Consider the following 23,289-nt stretch of genomic DNA (forward strand, 5'->3'; position numbering starts at 1 on the left):
GTTGCTTATCAAGAGGCTATCAATTTCTGCACCCAGGTTTTACCAGAATCTTATTTCCATGGCTTAACCATAAATTTTTGGCTGCATTCTTGTAGATATTGTGTTCTTAGTATAATTATTTCATCAGAAGGTATATTTAAGTCTGGCTAAAATAATTTCACTGAGTTTGACCAAAAACTGATAAAGTAGTCAGTCTTGCCATGCCATATCTAATCCTGCTGTTTGTAAAGTACTGGAAAATGGAAGGACTAGGGGAGTGGCAGTTCACATATCAGAGATGCTTTTCAGGTGTTTCAGGTTGCAGAATTCAATTTGTTGAAATCACAGAAGAGTAGATGAATATAAGGCTATTTCCTGGCAAGAAAGTACGGAACCTTTGAGTAGTTGGGTCTTTGCTGTAGTTTTCAGATAAGCCTTAGGAGCTTGCTTATCTGAATGCTAGAATTCAGCCAATGGCACCAGCCAGAGTTAGTATCAGTCAGGCTTCTGTGTACAACTCTCAACAGGGTTGCTCTTAAGTCTTTAGTGGGAGATGACATATTTAAATGATGTCGGTTTAGAAATAAAAGTTCATTTGAAAAGTAGAGTCAGAGATAAGGAAGCAATGAAATGATTACAGATCTGTTTGTGTACTTTGTTAAAAAACAAAAAAACAAAGATCATTTCTGTTTTTATTTGATGTTTCCAAATATAAAAAAAAGTCAAGATTCTTACACCAATTATCTCAAGAGACCATGCAAAGCAATTCAGTGTGTACAAAGATTGTTTCTCCCCTTCAGTTCTGTTGCTTTATACAATGGTATGACCCACAGAAAATTGGATGGCATGTACCTCGTTGGAAAATGTCATGTTTACAAAAAATACGTGCAGGACAGTTTCTACTTTGTGTGCAACTCAATTCACAGTAACTACTTCTGTTTTATTTAGGAAGCACACGGAACTGAAAATTTTAGCTGCCCGATTTTATTCAACTACCCCACAAATAAGCACGGATGACAGTCCCAGCACTGCAAACTCTGCAGGTCTGAGATAGTAGACACTATTAGTTAATTTTAGTAGATTCAACTCTTTAGCCTGAAAACATTGGCTTTTCCTAACAGAAATAAATCTTAGGGCTTTTCCTCTAATTTTGCTGGACCAGGTTCCAGAGAAGTTGGGAAGGAACCCCTCCTGTGAAATTTCAAGTGTGGAAGCCATAAAGTATTCTGTTGTATTAATTTCTTGCTAATTGCATAGACTAAAGACGGTTTGCTAAATGGCACTGAAGAAAATCTTGAACCAAGTGGTACTACTTAGTCCAAATATTTCTGACCAAAGAAAATTGTACAACAATATTTATAGGCTAACTTTAAGAGATGGTTGACATTAATACTGTACATATTTTACATGTCAAATACATAGTCCAAGAGTTTATAAAATAAGCTCATGCATTATTACCTCTAAGAATATCATGTACAAGATAAACCCCCCAGTATTTGTGACAGCATTTCAGATGGCAGCAGTCTTATATACAAAAGCAATCCAGTTTCTCTGTTAAGTCTATAATTTAAAGAAATTTCAGAGATCACTGAGAAAAAAAAGCTTAGTCCATTGAAGATTGATATAGAAAGTGTCAATTTGTGGGATTTAAAATATTTCCTTTTTAAAAAACACCCAGAATACATAACCTTTGTACAAAGAAAAATATAAAAATTCTGGATGATCATGTTTGATCATACTACATAATTTAGAATGAAATGACACAGGTTACTGTAAGTTTTCCTACTTAGCATTAATTTGGGAACTAGTATTTATATTTAGCTTAGCTGCATTTATGGCACAAGATCTCATTTTGTAATGGCACCAGTTTTCCTTAAGTATAGGAGGATTCTATTTTCAGCAGCAATTACAATTTAAAGGTTAATTTGTAGAGCCAATGTTTTAACTATCCTTTTTAGGCTTTATACTCGCCAGTTATTATATTTACAAAAGGCTGAAGTCTAATACAAATGATCTTTCATCTTCCCCCACCCCACATCTTATTGAGGCTTTTCCTCCCCTTTCATTTCTGATTTGGTGGGGAGGTGCAGAGTCTGTGACAAGGTACCCAGGTGGTCTATATATGCTTTAAGTGAGTGTAAAGACAAGTGAGGATGACTCAGCTCAGGTATGTTCCAGTGCCCCACAAGTTAGTTACATGACAAATAGTACCTTCTGACAACCTAGAAAAGATGAGATCTCTTGAGTTGCCTTTGCAGTCCCAGTCTGTAACAGCTGAACAGCAGGAAGGCCATTTTCTTCCACTGTGGTACAGTCATCACTGCCTGGGTATAAGCTGAGACTATGCCCCTGTGGTTACTAGTAACCATAGAAAATTAACTGAAAAGGTATTGCTAAACTTAAACACTGAAAATGTTTTAAGAGCAATTTACATTGAGGGAAAATAATGGTTTTAAGTTATTATATATAAAGAGATTATAAAGGGAAATGGCAACTGAGCATGCTAAATAAATCCCATGAATACAATTTTCATGATGATGTGATTACACATGCATTTTGCTAACAAGATTTCCCTAAAAATCAGAACTCTGAAGAGTGTTCTTCATGTGAAAACTGCTATTGAGTTACATGGGAGGCAGCAATTTCAGTTATCTAGTGACATAATGCCAGTTGAGAACATTAAGACAGATGAGTTGACAAATTCCCCCAAATAAGCCAATTCTGTCAAAACACTTATGGCCCAAACAAAAATATCCCAAATTTCAAATTTATGAATCCTAAGTTTTGATTTATGAAGCACGTTTTGGGAAGGATGGATTTCTTCAATATCAAAATTTTTTTTTATTAATTCCTACCACAGAAAGATTTATTGAATATGTTAATTCCATGAGTAAGAGAAAAGTTTAGGGGAGAAATATACCCACAGTAATTTGATTTGATCTGATAAACCAGGCTCATGTCAAATGGACAAAAAAAGCTTTAAAAATGCTGTGAAAAAATGAGAACCACAATAATAACATGGGTGTTAGGGCACAGTTAAGGCATCTAAAAAAAATTTCCACATGGCTTTGGCTTATTAAAATATTTTACACTATTTTTTTTTTAAAGAAGTTTTGAAAGCATCTGAAAAACATGCAAATTGTTTGAAAACCCTGTATGGCAAGTTCAGACAGTTTGCAAGCGTCAATCAGATGTTTGCCAAGGAAAATGAAGCTTCTCCCTGTGAAACTGCACATGACGGGAGAGGTCTGCCCAGTCCTCTTTATCTTATACCAGATGGCACCCCAGAGGTCTGTGCAGCATTTACAAACAAGGTATTATTATCTGGAAGGGAAGGGACCGCAGAATTTCCATTAGATGGGGAACAACCCAGCTTGAGTTTTTCCAGATACTCTGCATGAACAGGTTTATGACACTGGAGAACTTTGATTGCATCTTCTACTTTGAACCACTCTCTCTTCCTTCCTAGAGAACAATATGACATTGGTTATTATACAATTTATTTACTTAAAAAGTAAAGCAGAGAGAGAGAGAGAGAGGGGCATCTTCTTTCTATCCACTCCCCAAATGGCCCCAACAGCCAGAGGTGGCCAGGCTAAATCCAGAAGCCCAGAAATCCATTGGGGTCTCTGATGTGGTGACAAAGACCCAAACACTTCAGCAGCTCCCAAGGCAGCATCAGCAGGAAGCTGGATAGCAAGTGGAGATGCTGAGACTCAAGCTGGCACTCCAATGTGGGATGCAGCTGTCCTAAGCTGTTGCTTAACCTCCTGTGCCACAATTCCTGCCCCTAAATTTTTAAAAGTAAGCCATATACTCTATTAATAATGTCCCCTCAATTCCCTGCAAAGAAGAATTGGCTTAGACAGGTTTGGGGGAGAATCTCAAATGTGGAGAAACATGCTTATCTTTCTTTCTCTAAACGAAAAGTAACCAAAATATTTTAAGATGTAGTATGTGAATTAAGATTATTCAGAGAGCAAAAGGAATGGGAACTTACCTATATTAACAGAATCTTCCCAGTCTTCTAGTATTTCAGTGACTGTAAGAACATAAACATATGTTCTGTGCTTTCGGTCTTGGTTCTGCTTGAATATAAAAAGAAAAGCATTTTAATCTACAGGAGCTAGCCATGGTATTATTATATTATTATTATTTTACCAGGCAGAGTTAGACAGAGAGAGACAAAGTTCTGGCACACTGCTGATTAGCACAGCCTATTTCCCAACATAGATAAGTATACCTAACACAGAACTTTTAATTAAAATAAAAAGTATGGAATTGGAGCTTTGACACCACCACTGGTGAAATTCATTCTAATTCTTATTTTTTTAAAATAATTTTTAAAAAGATTTATTTATTTGAAAGTCAGAGTTACAGCAAGAAGGAGAGGCAGAGAGGCTGGTTCACTCCCCAATTGGCTGCAACAGCTAGAGCTGTGCTGATCTGAAGCTAGGAGCTTCCTCTGGGTCTCCCACGTGGGTGCAGGGGCCCGAGGACTTGGGCTTTCTTCTACTGCTTTCCCAGGCCATAGCAGAGAGCTGGATCAGAAGTGGAACAGCCAGGACTATGCCACAGCACCAACCCCCATGCTAATTCTTAAACTGTTAACACTTCAGCTCTAGTCTGAGTGTCCCAAGTGTCCAGGAGAGCAGCCCTGTTAAGGTTTATCAAGATGAATATAAAGCACGACCCTACTAACCTAGAAAGGAACTTTACTATTATTTATTAGTTATTAATTATTTACTATTATTTCTCTTAGGGTGAGTGACTTTTTAGGAGATATCAATTTGCTTAGCACTGGTTGAGGTCTAAAGTGCTGATATTATAACAGCTCCTAGGTGAGCTCTGCAGAGCCAAAGCTGAAGACTATCCAGGTTAGGGTTGTTCTAGAATATTCTAGTCCTTATATATATTATCCATATTGAAAGTGGTACCTAGCCTTGTCTAGGTTAAAAATAAAACACCATTTACCCTTAAGATGAAGGGTTCCACTTCGATCCTGATTACATTTAGTCTTAGGTGCTGTAGTGTTTGGATAATTCCTGTTTTTTCCTACCACAGTAATCCTAGTGACCAATTCAAATAGTGTTATGTCTTTGGGAAGGAACAGGTACATCATAAGTCAGAGCCATGTCACAGAAAACATTACCTTTCATTTTTAAGAATTAGCTGTTTATTTCTATGTTTGCTTATTTTGCTTCAATCACAAATTCATTAAGATCACCATGGTGAAAGGGCAGGACAATCCTAATTTTCCCTTATATTCTCCATGTAAATTTTTAAAAACAGACTTGACAGACCAGTGGCCACATAGGATGCGGGCACTGTAGGCAGAAGCTTTACCTGCTATACATCACAGCACTGACCCCTCCATGTAAATAGTACTTGTAAAGCTTAACACTGTTAACTTCAGATATAATCTATTAAGTTCTCTTTGAGAAGTTTACTTCAAAAACTTTGTCAGCATCTGAGGCTACTTCAAATATTCATAAAAACTGGAATTAAAAAAACTTTTTGATGCAATAATTGTTAAATCCTTACACAGGTTTTCATTAATACTTATTTCCGGTGGATTTCCTGAAGTAACTATGTTGACAGATGTGTTACTTGTATTGCAAAATTTGAACCACAGAAAAACCAATACATTTTCCAGTATAACCAGGAGATGGTGCTGTGTTACTAGGCAAAGCAAGCAGGGAATTCTAGACCAGTTTGGATACCATCTTAAGGGCATTACTCTTAATAATTATTCTGGTGAGAATCCTGTTCTGAGTAGTCCTGAAGAATTGATACTCTAACAGTCAAAGATAAGATAAAAATATGGTTCTACCAGAGATGCAGAACTTACCCTTAATCTGTTATCCTGAGAAAAGTAAAGTCACCATTTTTCTTGTATGCTATATATCTGGTACTGAATCTTGGATATATGAGAATAGATTCTCCCTAAAACTGAGTACCTATCATTTTGGGATTTCTTCCCTAAAAATGCCATTCTGGGGGCTGGCATTGTGGCATAGCAGGTTAAGCCTCTGCCTGTGATGCCAGCATCCCATATGGGTGCCAGTTTGAGACATGGCTGCTCCACTTCTGTTCCATCTCTCTGCTAATGCACCTGGAAAAGCAGTGGAAGATGGTCCAGGTACTTGGGCCCCTGCACCCATGTGGGAGACCTGGAAGAAGATCCAGGCTCCTGGCTTTGTCCTGGCCCAGACCAAGTCATTGTGATTTGGGGAGTGAACCAGTGGAAGGAACATCTGTCTCTCCTCCTCTCTAACTTTGCATTCTAAATAAATAATATTTTTTAAAAATGCCATTCTGCCCTCAATAGTAATGGATTACATGGGAGAGAATTTCTTTTACCATGTACCTGAACCTTTCAAGAAAAGTCATCAAGTACAACAGATACTATCTAAAGTCATGTGCAGAAGGCAATGGGCAGAATCCACAAACAGACCTAAGCCAAGTAACAGTGAAGATACTTTACCTCCTAAAAATCTACACCTAAATACAGTACACTAAGAGATAACTGTTTTTGCATCAGCTCCATTATACTGTCAAACTAATTAGTACCATAATCCATATATCACTGGTGATCTATGAAAAAGTCAAGTGACTTTCACTTACCTCCCTCCTAATCCTATGACTGACTTGCCCACTGATCATTTTACAAGACTGTCTGGTATAGGCTGTTGCTATTTCATCTGAATAGGTAGAAAGAAATCATGAATTTTTTTTACCAGCAAAATTAGAATTACTTTTGTAACTCACCTCAAATATGCCCAGTAGTCTGCCTAATTTTCCTTTGACTCCAGCCTATCAAAAAAAGATGAAATATAAAACATTTACCTTTTCATAACATTTACATAAAAGTTACATGTGGGCTATTTCAATTTCAGAACTTAAGCACAATAAGTCCTCCCATACCAAGTTCTGTTTCCACTGTGTCAAGATTTATCATCTGTGGGTTGCTATAAAACATGGCTTAGTTCATTTTATATGCAAGTTCCTATTGACCAGATTTATTATCATTTTAATTCATAAATAGCAAGGACTGATAGAAAATATTCTTTCCTGATTAAGTGCAGACTGCTTGGGATGCCTGCATTCCATAGTGAGTCCAATTCCAGCATCTTGCTAATGTGTACCTTAGGAGGCAGTAGGTGATGACTTAAGTACTTGGGTCCCTACCACCCACATGCAAGACCCAGATTGAGTTCTGTGCTCTTGGATTCAACCTGGTCCAGCCCCAGAGAGTGAACCAGTGGATTACGATCTGTCACTCTGCCTTTCAAATATTTTTTAAAAAATTAAAACTGTGGCCGGCGCCGCGGCTCACTAGGCTAATCCTCCGCCTTGCGGTGCCGGCACACCGGGTTCTAGTCCCGGTCGGGGCACCGATCCTGTCCCGGTTGCCCCTCTTCCAGGCCAGCTCTCTGCTGTGGCTAGGGAGTGCAGTGGAGGATGGCCCAAGTCCTTGGGTCCTGCACCCCATGGGAGACCAGGAGAAGCACCTGGCTCCTGCCATCGGAACAGCGCGGTGCGCCGGCCGCAGCGCGCTACCGCGGCGGCCATTGGAGGGTGAACCAACGGCAAAAGGAAGACCTTTCTCTCTGTCTCTCTCTCTCACTGTCCACTCTGCCTGTCAAAAAAAAAAAAAAAATTAAAACTGTGTACCAATTTTTTAAAAAAGATTTATTTATTTGAAACAGTTATACAGAGACAGAAGGAGAGGCAGAGAGAGAGAGATAGGTCTTTCATCTGTTAGTTTACTCCCCAATTGGCTACAATGTCCGGAGCTGCGCCTATCCAAAGCCAGGAGCCAGGAGCTTGTTCCAGGTCTCCCACGCAGGTGCAGGGGCCCAAGGACTTGGGTCATCTATTGCTTTCCCGGGCCATAGCAGGGAGCTGGATCGGAAGTGGAGCAGCCAGGACTCGAACCAGCACCCATAGGGATGCCGGCACTGCAGGTGGTGGCTTTATCTGCTATGCCACAGCGCCGGCCCCTTGTCTGCCAATTTGAGACAAACTTCATATATGAAAACAGACTCCTATATGAATAAAGTAAATGGATTCTTTATCTTTTTTTTTAATTTAAATTTTTTGATAGAGGCACTGATAAGAGAGCTTGCTCCCATCTACTGATTGACTCCCCTCCCCAAATACTCCTAATAGCCAGGATGACAGGCTGGAATGAAGTCAGGAACTTAACCAAGTGGGTAGCAGGAGCCCAATTACTTGAGCTATCACTGCTGCCTCTTGGAATCTAAATTAGTAGGAAGTTGCTATTAGGAGGGGGAGGGCTAGGGCTGGGGCTGGTGCCGTGGCACAGTAGGTTAATCCTCTGCCTGTGGTGCCAGCATCCCATATGGGTGCCGGTTCTAGTACTGGCGCTCCACTTCCAATCCAGCTTTCTGCTATGGCCTGTAAGTTCTTGGGCCCCTGCACCCACGTAGGAATCCCGGAAGAAGTGCCTGGCTCCTGGCTTTGGATCGGCATAGCTCCAGCCATTGTGGCCATTTGGGGAGTTGAACCAAAGGAAGGAAGACCTTTCTGTCTCTCTCTCTTATTGTCTGTAACTCTACCTCTCAAATAAATAAATAAAAATCTTAAAAAAAAAAAAGAGGCGGAAGCCATCAAAGGCCTTGTGGCATTGTGGATTAAGCCACTACCTGTGATGGCAGTATCCCATGTGGGCGCCAGCTCATGTCCTGGCAGCTTCACTTCTGATCCCGATCCCTGCTAATGGCCTGGGAAAGCAACAGGAGGACTGCCCAAGTGCTTGGGCCCCTGCACCCCCGTGGGAGACCAGGATGAAGCTCCTGGGAGTCTGTCCCAGCTCTGGCTGTTGCTGCCATCAGGGGAGTGAACAAGTGAATGGCATCTTTATAGGCCAAACACCTATGCTTCTTCCCCCTTAGAACCACATTCTTCCTTAGGGCACATCATTTTTTTGGTACCCCTTCTGTTGCAGAATATTCATTAGTTATACTTAGTTAGCAGAACTGCAACTTCAGTGTGTTCTCCCTTCAAATCTGTATCAGACTAGGGGAATGCTGTTTCCTCTACTTAGAAAGTATTCTTCCCTCAGGAAGCTGCTCACCTTTCACGATCCATCTCTATGAATATTACACAATTCTGGGGAACTTCCATGTGGACTTAGTTCTATTTTACTAGAAAAAAATTACCTGTTTAGCAAAGTACTAACTATAGTCACAATTTAAAAAATGCTGCATCAGGTAACAAAAGCTTCGTATGACGTGCCAGTTTTCTTGCCTTCTCTTCAGTGTAATGTAACAAAATGCCTTGTTATAGTAAACCTCACACAGTTGACTCCCCTGTCAAACCTAAGGCACAGTGTCTGTAACAGCAGAAGAAACCACTCTTTATCTCACCTCCTCATAAACTTCCCTCACGGCGGCACCACCAGGCTCCTCCTCTGGCTCCATTCCTCCACCTGGGACAATCCATTGGTCTGGGTAGCGACTGCTGCTCACCAACAGCACCTGCAAGATGAATCCATAACTGTATACCTCCAGCCTGGGAAGCACAGCATTCTCCAACCTGTGCAAGTGTTTACTCTAGTTTAGATCAGTCCATTTTAGAAATTTCATGAAAACTATTATATGTGATACCACAAAAACCAACGATAGCCTTTGTTAATCAGCCTTTTGAAAATCAGAATCCAACACTGTGGCGCAGAGGGTTAAACTGCCATTTGCAGTGCCAGCCAGTTCCAGTCCTAACTGCTCCACTCTGATCCAGTTCCCTGCTAATGACCTGGGAAAGCAGTGGATAATGGCCCAAGTATTTGGATCCTTGCCACCCATGTGGGAGACCCAAATGGTGTTCCTAGCTCTTGACTTGGGCTTGGTCCAGAGCCATCTGATGTGGCCATTTGGAATGAAATCAGTGGATGAGAGCGCTAACTCTGCCTTTCCTATAATTAAATCTTTAAAAAAAAATTCAACACCAACACGGTCACTTTACTGAATCACTCTGTAACTAGTCATTTAACTATCAGATTCAATTAGCAAAATTCCCCAATTCTTGGGAGATTATCAAAGGATAAAGGCAGACTTCGTTTATTGCATGTACTGATGTTTGTGATAGGTTAGTTATTTCCCAAATAAGCATTATGACTCTAGGCAGGTCACCTTGTTTGCTTACACGTAAAATCTAACAATACTTAACATTTTGTAGGGTAACAGATGTAAGAAAGAAATAGGGAAGTGAATGGAAAGCTGATGCTTGTTATTTTTATGCTTTAAATTGGGTGGAGGCCGGCATCGTGGCTCACTTGGCTAATCCTCTGCCTGTGGGTTCTAGTGCCAGGTTCTAGTCCCAGTCGGGGCGCTGGATTCTGTCCCGGTTGCTCCTCTTCCAGGCCAACTCTCTGCTGTGCCTGGGAGGGCAGTGGAGGGTGGCCCAAGTGCTTGGGCTCTGCACCCGCATGGGAGACCAGGAGGAGGCACCTGGCTCCTGGCTTTGGATCGGCGCAGCGCGCCAGCCGTAGTGGCCATTTGGGGGGTGAACCAACGGAAGGAAGACCTTTCTCTCTTTCTCTCTCTCACTGTCTAACTCTGCCTGTCAAAAATAAATAAAAATTAGGTGGAGAAGCCCCTTTCATATTCCAAACCTATACAAATGAGCATAAGTTGCTCCATTTTACCAACAGGCAGTTGTAATTTATGAATCAGAATAGGATTGGCAAACTACAGCCCACTACCTATTTTTGCAGTCTATAAGCTAAATATGGTTTTTAAATTTTTAAATTAGGTAAAATTCAAATTTCAGTGTCCATGGGTAGAACATTAACATTGATTCATGTTTACCTATATCCCTGGTGGCAGCTGTGTTGCAAGAGCAGAGGATAGTTTTGACAGACATAGCACCCACAAAGTGTAAAATATGTATCTGTCCACTTCCAGGAAACCTCTACAGACCCCTGATCAAGACCAGCATTAAGCATAAAGAGTACTAATTCTTTCACATGCTAAGAAAAACAAACTATATTATAATAAATAAGTATTCTACAGATTAACTATTTGCAGTACACAAAATAGGTATTAACAAAAATTTGAGCTACAATACATTTAAATGCAGTCATAATAAAAAAAGATTAAACAATCAATTGATGTTTATAAAGTTAACAGACATCTTAAAGAAAAGTTTGTACAACTATCTTAGTATACTGCCTTCACGTAACTTTAAATAGTTTTCCCAAGGAAAACATATCAAGTTTAGAGCAAAGTTTACTCCCTGGTATGTCTACTCCCCCCACACCTTAAAAAAAAAAAAAAAAACACAACACAACACATGTATGCTACTGCCAGAGGAGCTGTTGGCCCTAAGAGTTCATTCTTGCTTGACAAAACTGCCAGACACTCAGCCTTCCCAACTAGAAAGTTTCAGGCTAACAAGAGTCCAGAAACTCCCACCTTTCCCCACAAGGCAAGTAGGAAGATAAGGAAACACCTATGCAAGTAACTCCTTCATTAGAAAATAGCACACCTTTGCCTATGGGCATAGCCTATCTAGATCAGTTAATGCTAATGGGATCAGCATTGTTTCTCTCATTCTTGATGTGGACTGAAATCTAAGGCCTCCATTAGAATCACTGCCAAATCCAGAAAACTCTTGGGAGCTAACAGTTAATAAAGCCTTAGTTGAAGGGCCTGCGCTGTGCCGAAGTGGGTTAAAGCCCTGGCCTGAAGTGCTGGCATCCCATATGGGCGCTGGTTGAGACCCGGTTGCTCCACTTCCACTCCAGCTCTCTGCTATGACCTGGGAAAGCAGTAGAAGGATGGCCCAAGATCTTGGGCCCCTGTATCCGGGTGGGAGACCTGGAAGAAGCTCCTGGCTTTGGATCTGTGCAGCTCTGGCCGTTGCGGCCAGTTGGGGAGTGCACCATCGGATGGAAGACTTCTCCTCTCTCTGTTTAACTCTGCCTTTCAAATAAATAAATCTTTAAAAAAAAGTAAAGCCTTAGTTGAAATAATGTAAGCTGTGCTGAAGGGTATAAGCCAGCCCAACTACAATAATTTTAGTAAAATGAAATTTAAGATTGTTGTCAATTTATGCTTAAAGTACTGCAAAACAGGGCTAATGTATCAAAATTAAAGAGCCAGGGTAAGCAAATCTAGCAAGTATCAGAAGACATGGTGTTATGTATTTCTGTTAGGCCATCACAAAACACACCAGACACTGGAGTAACTGAAAGGATTTTTTGGGGGAAAACCCAGCAGGCTGGAGGGAAGGGGTGAAGAAGAGAGAGAAGGAGAGTATGTGAGAGAAAGCGAGGAGAGGCGCTAGCAAGGAGAGAAGAGAGAGGAAAGGGGGAGAGGAGAGCAGACGGAGAGGAGCCAAGAGAGCCATGTGTTCAGGAACAGTCCCTTTTAAAACTTTGCCGGAGGGTGGGCAAGGAAGCAAGAGCAGCGAATCCCATTAGGATGGGGGTGGAGCTTGACAACAGGTAGTTGGGCCATGTGGCTACCTGGCTTTCAGCAATGGTGGCGGGAACCGGGACACACGAGGTAAATCAGGGTGCAGATCGCGCCATAGATCAAACTGCCAGTTTCCTAACACATGGGTTTAAATTTGAAGGTGTTTGTTCAGATATCATAACCAAAATAGATTTCATTCTTTTATACATACTGTGATGTCTAACAGGCTGCCTTTCAATGCATCAATTTCCTTGTCTATAAAAAGAAATAACTATCCTTGTAGGATCACACAATTATCATCTCAGATCCTGGTCCAGGCACTGTTGGCTGCCATAAGCTTTCTGCTGTTTCCAACTGAGTTGAACCAACTCATCAACAATTAAACTTGTTCCCAAATTATGCCAGTTGTTACTTGCTATATAATTACTGAGAATGAATGATGAAATGAGGACAGCAAGGAATGTATCAAAAAGACTAAAGATTTATTAAAGGTAAGCTAATTAATAACTATCAAATTAAATATGAACAAGACAACTCTAATAGACTGAAAAAGGAATTAATTCTAAAAAAGAGCCTAGAAGGGTCTCTAAATTCACATTTTATTTTAAATAAAGATGAAACTACAAACCAGATTCTAAAACTTATATTTAAAAGGAAGCTTTCTGAGGATAAATGGTAAAGGACTTGGCACTTCATCAAGACAGGCAAATGAAGTCTAAGTTAAAATAACAATGTCTTGAGATTCTCAAGTTACCAGGAAAATAAAAGGTAACTACTGATTCTGATTAGGGACAACCTGGTTTTTAATGACTGGATGAAATTCATACCACACAATTTTCTTACTAAGCAATGCCCTTGATTATCTTCATAATGTGCCACGCTGGTGCAGTGGCTAACCACCATGAGAGTACATCCTCTTTTAGGAAGTAGGGAGTTTATAAACTGCTTTTGAGACTCATGAAAACAAATCTATATAAATTCTGGACAAATGATTTAGCCTAGTCCAAGGATTTATGCAATAGCCTGTGAACATTCCAAAAAGATTAAACTGGATCAAATCATTAACTTATTTAATCTTTCCAAAAAATTTATCAATTTAAATGATTATTACCTGGGATGTAGAAATGTTTGACATTTAAATTACTAATTTAAGAATGATTTGTTTGGGGCCGGAGCTGGTTAGGCCACTGCCTGCAGTGCCAGCATCCCATATGGGGTGTTGGTTCGAGTCCTGGCTGCTCCACTTCCGACCTGTTATGGCCTAGGAGAGAAGTGGAAGATGGCCCAAGTGCTTGGGCCCCTACTCTAACGTGGGAAGACCAGGAGGAAACTCGTGGCTCCTGGCTTTGAATCAGCATAGCTCTGGTGGTTGCAGCCAACTGGGGAGTGAACCAGTGGATGGAAGACCTCTCTCTCTGTGTGTTCCTCCTTCTCCCTCTGTGTAACTCTGATTTTCAAATAAATGAATAAATCTTTAAAAAAAAAAAAGGGAAAGATTTGTTATATCCATCTTTTGGTGATGGCAGATTTGAAACCCAGTGTTATCTCATTAAGCACTTGTCTATTCATCCCGATTGACAAACCTGCAGATGGAACTAAGTTCTTATGTGCCCTCCATTTGCCAATAATTCTAGCTGTCCTGACCGCTGACTTCTACGTGTGGACTTTTCTTGCCTTTTGAGGCCCTGACCCTGCACTAACACATTTGCCACTGACATCATATGGCTGTTTGAAATTAACTTATTATCCACTTATAATTTCATGTAAAAGATTACCACTTCAAAGATATCACATTCTTGGAAATGGGGAAGAGTAGTCACATAATAGGCTCAATGTTTTGTTGTTATAGCAAGCAATAATATATAGATCTGTATTAATCTGTTGACAAATAATTCTATGTAAATTTCAGATAAGTGATTTAGCCTAATTTCACTAACATGCAAGAATTCCCTGACATCCCAAAAGAGATTAAATATGACCAAACCACTAACTTTGAATATATTTTTCAAAAAACAATCACTTTAAGGGACTGATGCTGTGCATAGTGGGTAAAAGCCACCACTTGCAATGCTGGCGCTGGTACCCCATAGGAGTGCAGTTCAGTTCTGGCTGTTCCACTTCCAATCCAGCTCCTGCTGTGTGCCTGGGAAAGCAGCAGAAGATGGCCCAAGTAATTGAGCCTCTGCACCTATGTGGGAGATCCGGATGAAACTCCTGGCTTTGGCCTGGCCAAGTCCAGGCTGTTGTGATCTTTTGGAGAAGTGAACCAGAAGAGGCAAGACTGATCTTTCTCTCTCCTTTTCAAATAAATAAAATCTTACCAAGAAAATGATCAATTTAAATGAGTATAATACTTAATATGCCTGTGCTATAAATGACTGGAATCTAAACTCCTGGCCCAAGAAAAGGTAATTAATAGTACAGATTTGAAAACACTGGTTTTGGGGCTGGCACTGTGGCGCAGTAGGTTAAAGCCCTGGCCTGAAGCGCCGGCATCCCATATGGGCGCTGGTTCGAGTCCCGGCTGCTCCTCTTCCCATCCAGCTCTCTGCTATGGCCTGGGAAAGCAGTAGAAGATGACCCAAGTCCTTGGGCCCCTGCACTCGCTTAGGAGACCTGGAAGAAGCTCCTGGCTCCGGATCAGCGCAGCTCCGGCTGTTGCGGCCATCTGGGGAATGACTCAACAGATGGAAGACCTTTCTCTCTGTCTCTACCTCTCTCTGTAACTTTCAAATAAATAAAAATAAATCTAAAAAAAAAAAAAAAAAAAAAACACCAAAAACCCAAAAACACTGGTTTTATTAAGTATTTGCCTAATCCTCTTGAGTACTTCATTCATGAGTTCAGACAAGGTCAAGGCCACATTTGGGAGTGGGAGGGGTAGACGCTGATTAAGAAAGCAACAACTAAAGGGCAACACTCCACAGACCCAAGAATAGATAGGACTACAGTACAGGTCTGCCAGTGTAGGGAAAAAAACATGAAGCTAATGGGCAGCAAGGCAATCCTGTAATTAACAGGGGTCTGTTGTGGCATGAGAAAAGGCTATGGAAGCGCACAAACCAGTCCTAGCACTAGACTCATACAGATGATAAAAAGTTAGTATCACTTTGAAGGGTGGTTGTATTTTAATTCCGCAAAGCAAAAAGGCTGTTTTGAGCAGGGGTTTGAGATAAAGGTCAACACATGGCTCTCAGTATTTTCTAAGTGCCTACCACACCCACTCTATTTCAGAGGGATATTATACTACTACAAGGGGATCTGATGCTTACACAGTATTTGGTAACTTTCAGTAATGTGGCTGTATGATAATTTCTCTTTCCAAAAAATGGTTTCACCAAGTGAAAAAGCTCAAGATTTTAAAAGAGCAATTGGGATGGTGGGGACGAGGGACACTATAGTAGCAAATCATAATTCAGACCTTATGAAGAAATCAGAAAGAATATAGGCTTTTCTACTAAAGTCACTGGAATTTGTTGAAGGTGAGAACTATCAATCCAGATTTTTCTGGAATAATTTTTAAAATAATCATTAAAACTATTCAGCTTTAACAACAATTATATAAAAGTTTAGGGGCCAGCAGGTTAAGCCACCATCTGTAACACTGGCATCCTATATGGGTACCAGTTTGAGCCCTGGTTGCTCCACTTCCAATCCAGCTCCCTGCTAATGCACCTGGGAAAGGCAGCAGCAGATGGCCCAAATCCTTGGGTTCCTGCTACCCACGTGGGAGACCTGGAAGAAGCTCCTGGCTTTTGGCTTGGCCCAGCCCCAGCAGTTGTGGCCTTTGGGGAGTGCACCAGCATATGGAAGATCTATCTCTCCTTCTCTAACTCTGCTTTTCAAATAAATAAATCTAAAAAAAAAAAAAAAATTACATAAAAGTTTAGTCTAATAGAGGCCAAAATTAATATAATTTCATTATCTAATATTTAGCTAGCTATCTTCTTTCAACTGAGTTTTCTAGGTCAGGAAATGATTTGATGCGATTAACTATAGTTTCCTGATATTAAACATTCAGAGACATACCTTTCTGTTATAACAAGTTTAGTTTTCCACAATTTTTTTTTTTTTTTTTTTGAGATAGACGAGAAGTCTTATGTATAGTCAACAATTGAAACTCTGTTACATGAACTTCTGGGAAATTAGTACTGAGCATAGTGAGTGTTCTTACTGGTTTATAGTCCCACCTTCAGCTTCAATATGACTTTCTGCTAGGAGTCAGCAAAGTGAACCATTAATATCTTCTACATATGTAGAGACCTGAAGTCAAGTCTCAGCACCATTTATTTTAACGACTTTTTTGGTTTCATGAAGCCACTTACTGAATAACAACAGCAGCAAACATACTTGTTTTTCTTGCAATAATCTAGATTTCAAATAATGGGCAGCTTGCTCCTAAGTCCCTCCTGAAAATACTGGGAGAATATAAATCTACAGAATCATATCACAAAGCATCATTATTCAACCTCCCTCCCAAAGGCATACTAACAGCCATCCAAACATTTCTGTTACTGCCCCCAATCTTCTAGATTGGCAAAACAGTTAACATGCTGATTAATGGTCAAAAAATGATATACAAGGAGGAGGCTGCCCATTTCACCAGGCTGTAGAACTAGACTTGACTCAAATTCAAAGCCAAAGAAAGCCGTTGGAGTGGTGCGAAATGAGAATGCTGCTTCTTACATGACAACATGACTACCTTCACACAAGCATTCTCCCACCTTGATCCCTTTTCTCATGTATTAGGTAGTTAACAGAATAAAATACTGTTGAAGTATCATTTCTTACAGTTGTTTTCTTTCTTCCTAGATACCTAATGTTTTAAGCATTTAAAATAGAAGCATTTATCACTTTAAGTGTTTACACTGACAGCAGTCAACTTGGAACCAGCCTTGAGTCCTACTGGATGAAGATTTGTCAGTGAACTGGAATGATCTATTATGTTGTCTCCAGACCTTCAATTCCTCTATTACCCAACAGGTCCTCCTCACTGGGGATGCTTAGGAGCATGCAAACTAAAAAAATGCTGCTTCAGGTCTATGTAATGCAGTTAAGCCTTCAGAGGATGTGGAGGTACACGAAAATTAACTCACTCTACCAGTTGGTTCCAAGTTGCCATTTGTGTTTCAGCTTTTATGCTGATGACAGATGGAGGTCATGGCCTGCCTTTAGGAAACAACTAGCCACTTCAGAGTCCACTTCGTGCCAAGGATGGGAAGGGGGCACAGCTACCAAGAGAACCCTGGAAAGGATCACTAAATCTATGAATGAAGAGTTTTTAAGCTGTGAACTGTAGCTATTTAGAAACAATTTTGGGATTGTTTCATGAATCAGGATATCACAAATTGTTAAAATTCACATCTACTACAGTTAACTGTTTCATAGGAATTTAGCCAAAATTGAGCCAGCAGCTTATTAGAAATACCCAACTACAGCCACTTTGAAAGGTCACAGGTTACTACAATGGTCATGACACTGCTATTGTTAAGCAAATTGGTACTACTTTTTGGGCTACAGAGGCACAAACAATAAGAAAAAACAATTCTTTCTGCTAAATCATGATTTTACTAAAATTAGGTTATGTGGGATTGGTAGCTAGGTGGATTACCAATAGTAGTACGTCAGGTTGATCATGTTTTCTCCTAGCAATGTTTTGGAATGATGGGTAAGCTTTTCCCACAAGAACTGAAAGAACAAACCCAGATGCAAAATTCTACTGAAGCAGCTGGTCTAGTGGACCAAGAAACTCTTCTTCAGGTCTGGAAGATCTGTAGTGACAGATAGAAAAGGTTGGTATATTTCCTTGCATTTAAAAAATGCTACCTTTGAATAGTATTAACTTTAATGAAAAGTGTTCTCCATTTTAAGCAATTATCTTCAAGGACTGAAATCTCTAAGGAATTATGAGTGCCTCAGAGTATAAATCTGAAAAGGGTAAATTGTCAGGATGCTAGTCGAGATTCAACTGTATTGATATTTCTTATTAGGATTGTTACTGTTTAAAGATCTGAGACTATCTTTTCCTGCTGGATCCTGGTTTTAGTGAATGACCTTGCAGATTCAATTTTTCAAGGATATACATTCAGCATTATTGAAGACCATGTGTAGAAACACCAGTCCCTGTGGTGTATAGTAGGTAAAGCCACAGCCTTCATCCCATATGGGTGCAGGTTCATGTGCCGATTGCTCCACTTCTGACCCAACTCCCTGCTAATGCACCTGGGAAAGCAGTAGAAGGTGGCCCAAGCACTTGGGTTCCTACACCCATGTGGGAGATCTGGAAGAGGCTCCTGGCTTTCAATCAGCCCAGTTCTGGCCATTGCCATTTGGGGAGTGAACCAGTGGGTAGAAGAACTCTGTCTCTCCTTCTCCTTCTGTTATCTCTGCTCTTCAAATAAATCTTTTTTTTTTTTTTTGTTCTAAGATCAATACATTTAAAAAAAAGTTCATTATTAGAGCAAGAAGTCCAATCTAAGAGGTCAGTTCTTCCTGATTTGTTAATGCCTCTCTTGCAGCTGGACCTGGATTCCACCCAGAGTCATTTCTGTTTCTCCACTTAGCAGTCCATTTTTGCTGCCAGATCATTCTCAAGCTTGACTACATCTAAAATGGAGTGTTCTTTATTCAAAACTAAGAGTTCCTTTCTTGCCTAGCAACTTCTCAGCCTTACATTTAAGGTACTCCGTGTTTCCCAACTACCTGTTCTATGCTACCCTAAGTTGCAGCCCACTAGGCCACCTCTGCAAGTGTTGATCTATTTGGGATGCTCAGTTCCTCCTTTCCGACTCACTGAAATCCAATTCCAAGTGACTCACAGTGGAACTCAACCCCAGAGAACCTGACAACACTTTTACCCTACTGTATTCCCTTCTCAACCACACATTTGTCTAACTTCCAACTACAGAATAAGCACCTGAGGAACTCAGTTTTCATCATTGCTATCCCCTGTTCAAATCATCATCTATGCAAGAATGCTCAACAGAACCCATTTCTGGTTACCTCTCTTTAAAGGTATTTCCATCTCTGGGAAAGCAGCAGAAGATGGCCCAAGTCCCAAGTCCTTGGGCACCTGCACCTGCGTGGGAGACCCAGGGGAAGTCCTGGCTTTGGATCAGCACAGCTCTGGCCATTGTGACCATTCAGGGCATAAACCAGTGGAAGGAAGATCTCTCTCCCTCTCTTTGCCTCTGCCTCACTCTGCCTTTCAAATAAATGAATCTAAAAAAAAAAAAATAAATAAAAGTATCGCCATCTTTCAACAGACAAGAGCACTACCCTGGCTCCGGTAAGGGAGCTAGCCTGGAGGCTCGACGGTTCCCCACAAAAATAACCAGGTGGAGAATTAGATTAAATAAAGCATAACATTTATAAACTAAGGATCTGTACTCAAAAAAACCTGTTAGCTTCTGTGACCTGAGGACAAATCACTTCTACTTAATTTCTTCCTATACAAATGCCAATACATGTTTACTTCACAGGGCAGAAAAAGATAAAATGGGTAGAAATACAAAGGCCACCTCCAAGAGAATGTAGCCTCTGCTGTTAGAGCACCTTTCTTTCCTAGAACCACATGTTCTAAGGCAAGGCCTCACTGAGGACGCCTTCCACACAGGGAGAGCCAGCTCTGCACAGTGTTTTGGAGTCACACAGCAATTACTCTTTCAATTTACATTCTATGAAAACATTTCATCCTCAAGTAAAACACACATTTACCTCTTCTAACCGTACTCTAGGTGTGCTTAATCCAGCACAGGGAAACATTTTTTACCTCTCACCTGGAAAGTTGGCAGTGTCATTTCAATAGAATGAAGCAAATTCATGGCAAAACAGTTAAGATGTCCAGGAAAGTTAAGACTTCATTCTGTAATTACTATGTAATAGAAAGAGCCTCAATTATACACAACCACAGAAATGAAGATTCTGAAGTGCTAAACCAGATGTTAAAGTTGGTCGTGCATTTTACTCAGAATTCCACAGTCGGAATTCCCTCACTGCATATCCCCAAAAAGCTGATTCACTTGGTTTCTTAATCCACAGGTTACTAGATTTTCAAAGTTTTACATAATGGATTTCTCTAATATAGTCTCCAAATCCTGCTTCTTATTCCATTTTATCTCATGACTCAACTATAAGCTATGAAGTTTGTATTTATTACAGTAGAGGCAATTTCCAAGCATGAAAATAATCCTTTTCTCTACCAACCATAATTCCCAAAGCTCTGGTCAGACTTTGCTTTACCATATGCTCAACACGGTTTCAATCTCCTCACTCCCCAAAACTCCTTTTTTGACAAAGCTTGAATTTCTATCATGGCAAGACTTCAAAGCTAACCTCTTTCAGAAAGGCTTCCAATTCACACTCACAAAATCTTATTCAACGAATAGCATTCGACTGCCATGGGTGGTGCCCTGTGCCAAGTGCCCAGTAGCAGGAGTAGGGTTTAGACCCTTTATTTCTGACTCTACTGCTTTCTAATTGTCAATTAAGGCCATTACGCTGTGAAACTGTCCCCTCATCTACAAAACAAGAATAACCAGCACTACTCCAAGTGCTCAAAGGTTCAGATGTAATGAACTTTTGTTTGGCAGGGCTGAACACAATGTAGCACTCAGCTGAATGACTTCAAGAGTGCAACGGTGAGCAAGGCAGAGAAGATGCCTGATCTATCTGGATCACTTTTGGCAATCTTCTGTATTCAAAGTTTGCTTTGCCCTAAATGGCCTTTCTCTCAAGACCTAATATTTTTTTTGTAGAATGCACTTAATGCTTATTGACATTGTAAATGTGAACTTTCCCCTCCTAGTAGCTAGCTCTCTGAAGTACAACCATCTCTAAGGCAAAGACTGGCTTTCTGGAAACTGGTTCAGGATCTTCCAGCCTAAAGGGCTTGGTTTCTTTCCCTAAACATAAAGCAAGACAAGAGTCTGAAGAGCACACTCTTCAAGCACGTGATTTCTGTTAGACCAGCTGCGCCACTGAGTGTATATATTATATCATACTTATAACTACAGATTGGCAGTAAGGAAGCCATTAAGACTGGCATCTCCAGCTCTAGCCTGGTATTTTATTGGATCCTTATAGAAGCAGAACTCAGAATGTCAGCCCCCCCACCCCCCATCTAACCATTTTAGGAGTGGCAATGCTGAAAGATTTATCAGTTCCTGACTATTATTGCCCGAAGCAAATTTCAAACCATGAGCCATTTAAAAAAATCAACTGAAATAAGTGCCCAGGGAAACCCTAAGGGCGCCACTATCAATCCAACACAGACGGGCAAATTACAGAATAAGGACTGCTTGCTCTTCAAAGAGGGGCCTGCTCCTCTCCAATGTCAAGCCAGACAGCAATGTCGAGAAGCCCTGATAAATCTGCTGAAAGTTCCAGATCACTGCCTGAAAATGGCAACTCCAGACCATCCTCTCTGCTCCCCTGTGGCCTTACTCCACATTTTTTCACTAACCATCTCTCCGCAGTCAGGAAACTTTGAGAGGAGGCCTTTTTTTTTTAAAGATAAAGTATAATTACGCCAACTGCTTGTGAGTTAATGGATCCATTCAAAAAGTGAAAAGGACAAAGCCAGACCGAAGGGCTTTTTATTTCGAAGCGCGAGGGCTGTTGGCTGCTCCACCAACGCACCTGGATCTGATCCGAAACCGCAAACTGCCGTAACACGGGAAGAAAAATGGAAAAGAGGCTGCTTGCAACGCTCACGCCATGGCTACCCTTTCTGTCAGCCCTCGAGCTTCGCTCGGCGTCCAGCTGAATTCACACGTCAAGATGGTGACTCCCTGGAGACACACACACACACACACACACACACAGCCCGGGACCTTCCCAGGGCCAGGGGGCGTCTCCACCTTCCGTCCTCACGAGGGCCCAGGCCTCTGGGCGAGCCCCTTTGTCTCCTCCACCAACGCCGAGAGGAAGGAAGGAGGGAGGGAGGGAGTGCGGCAGGGAGGGGAGCGACTCCCTCCCGGCCCCGCCGCCCGATCGACACCGGGCGGGGAGAGAGAGGAGGACCGCCCGCCCGTCCCGCGCCCCGCGCCCCGCCGCGGGCAGCGTGCGCGCCGGCCGCCCTCACCTCGTCCTCCTGCTCGCTCCGGAAGCACAGGCACGCCGCCCGCTTCTTGAAGCCCTCGCGGTCATAGGTCCGCGTCTGGTTGGGCTTGAACTTCATCATAGAGGCGGGTTCTTGCTGCCGCTGCTGCTCCGGCCGCCGCCGCTGCGGGGGCCTGGCCGCCGCCACCCCGCCGGGGAGTAGGGGCGAGGGCGAATCCGGGCGTCGGGGCTCCGGGCGCGCTGACAGGCGAGACGGCGGCGCGGGGAGCTGAGGCAAGGCCGCTTCAGTCCCGGGGCCGGCGGTCGTTCCGACGCGGTGCGGGAGGTGAGCGCCGGTCACTGCAGCCCGGGGGCCGGGAGGGAAGCGCCGCCTCTGCCTGGGCGTCTGCCGCTCTCCATGGAGCCCGCCGACCGCTCGTCTCCACTCCCTCTTTCCGCCGTCGCCACCAGGGGAAGAGCCAGGCTCGAGGCTCGCGCCACGCGGAGGCAGTTGCAAAGACCCGACGCCGACTGAGCAGCAGCGCCGCGGCGGCTGCGCGCCACCCCCTCCGCCCGTATTTAAGCGGGGCCCACACCAGCCCCGCCCCCTCCGCGCGCCATTCTGCGCGCGCTTCTGCGCCTGCGTGCCGAGACCGTTGCCGCCGCCTCCCGCCCTCCTCGGTGGTGGTGGTGGTTGGGGGGCGGGACCCCGCTCTTCCGGGCTCGGGATTGGCGGGGCCTCAGGGCTGGCGGCTGAAGCCGGGTGAGGAGTGACTGACCCGGTAAGAAGCCGGTGAGCGCGAGAAAGCTGAGACCTCCTTCC

The 23,289-nt window shown here is 42.2% G+C and overlaps 1 protein-coding gene across 2 annotated transcripts; it reads right to left on the reverse strand.

Moving 5' to 3' along the window:
* Positions 1-654: 654 nt before the first annotated feature.
* On the reverse strand, positions 655-23,007 carry NUDT4 (nudix hydrolase 4). 2 transcript variants are annotated; one of them, XM_062203132.1, is made up of 5 exons: positions 22,510-23,007; positions 9,375-9,485; positions 6,751-6,795; positions 3,980-4,064; positions 655-3,444 (listed from the first exon to the last, which is right to left on the reverse strand). In XM_062203132.1, exons 1-5 carry the CDS (start codon positions 22,606-22,608, stop codon positions 3,242-3,244), a joined length of 543 nt encoding a protein of 180 aa, XP_062059116.1. In that variant the 5' UTR covers positions 22,609-23,007; the 3' UTR covers positions 655-3,241. The 2 variants fall into 2 exon arrangements, with proteins under 2 accessions (XP_062059116.1, XP_062059115.1); XM_062203131.1 differs by having other exon boundaries at positions 3,980-4,067.
* Between the last annotated feature and the right edge of the window lie 282 nt (positions 23,008-23,289).

This window comes from Lepus europaeus, chromosome 10, assembly GCF_033115175.1.
Source record: "Lepus europaeus isolate LE1 chromosome 10, mLepTim1.pri, whole genome shotgun sequence".
In the NCBI taxonomy this organism is placed as follows: Eukaryota; Metazoa; Chordata; class Mammalia; order Lagomorpha; family Leporidae; genus Lepus; species Lepus europaeus.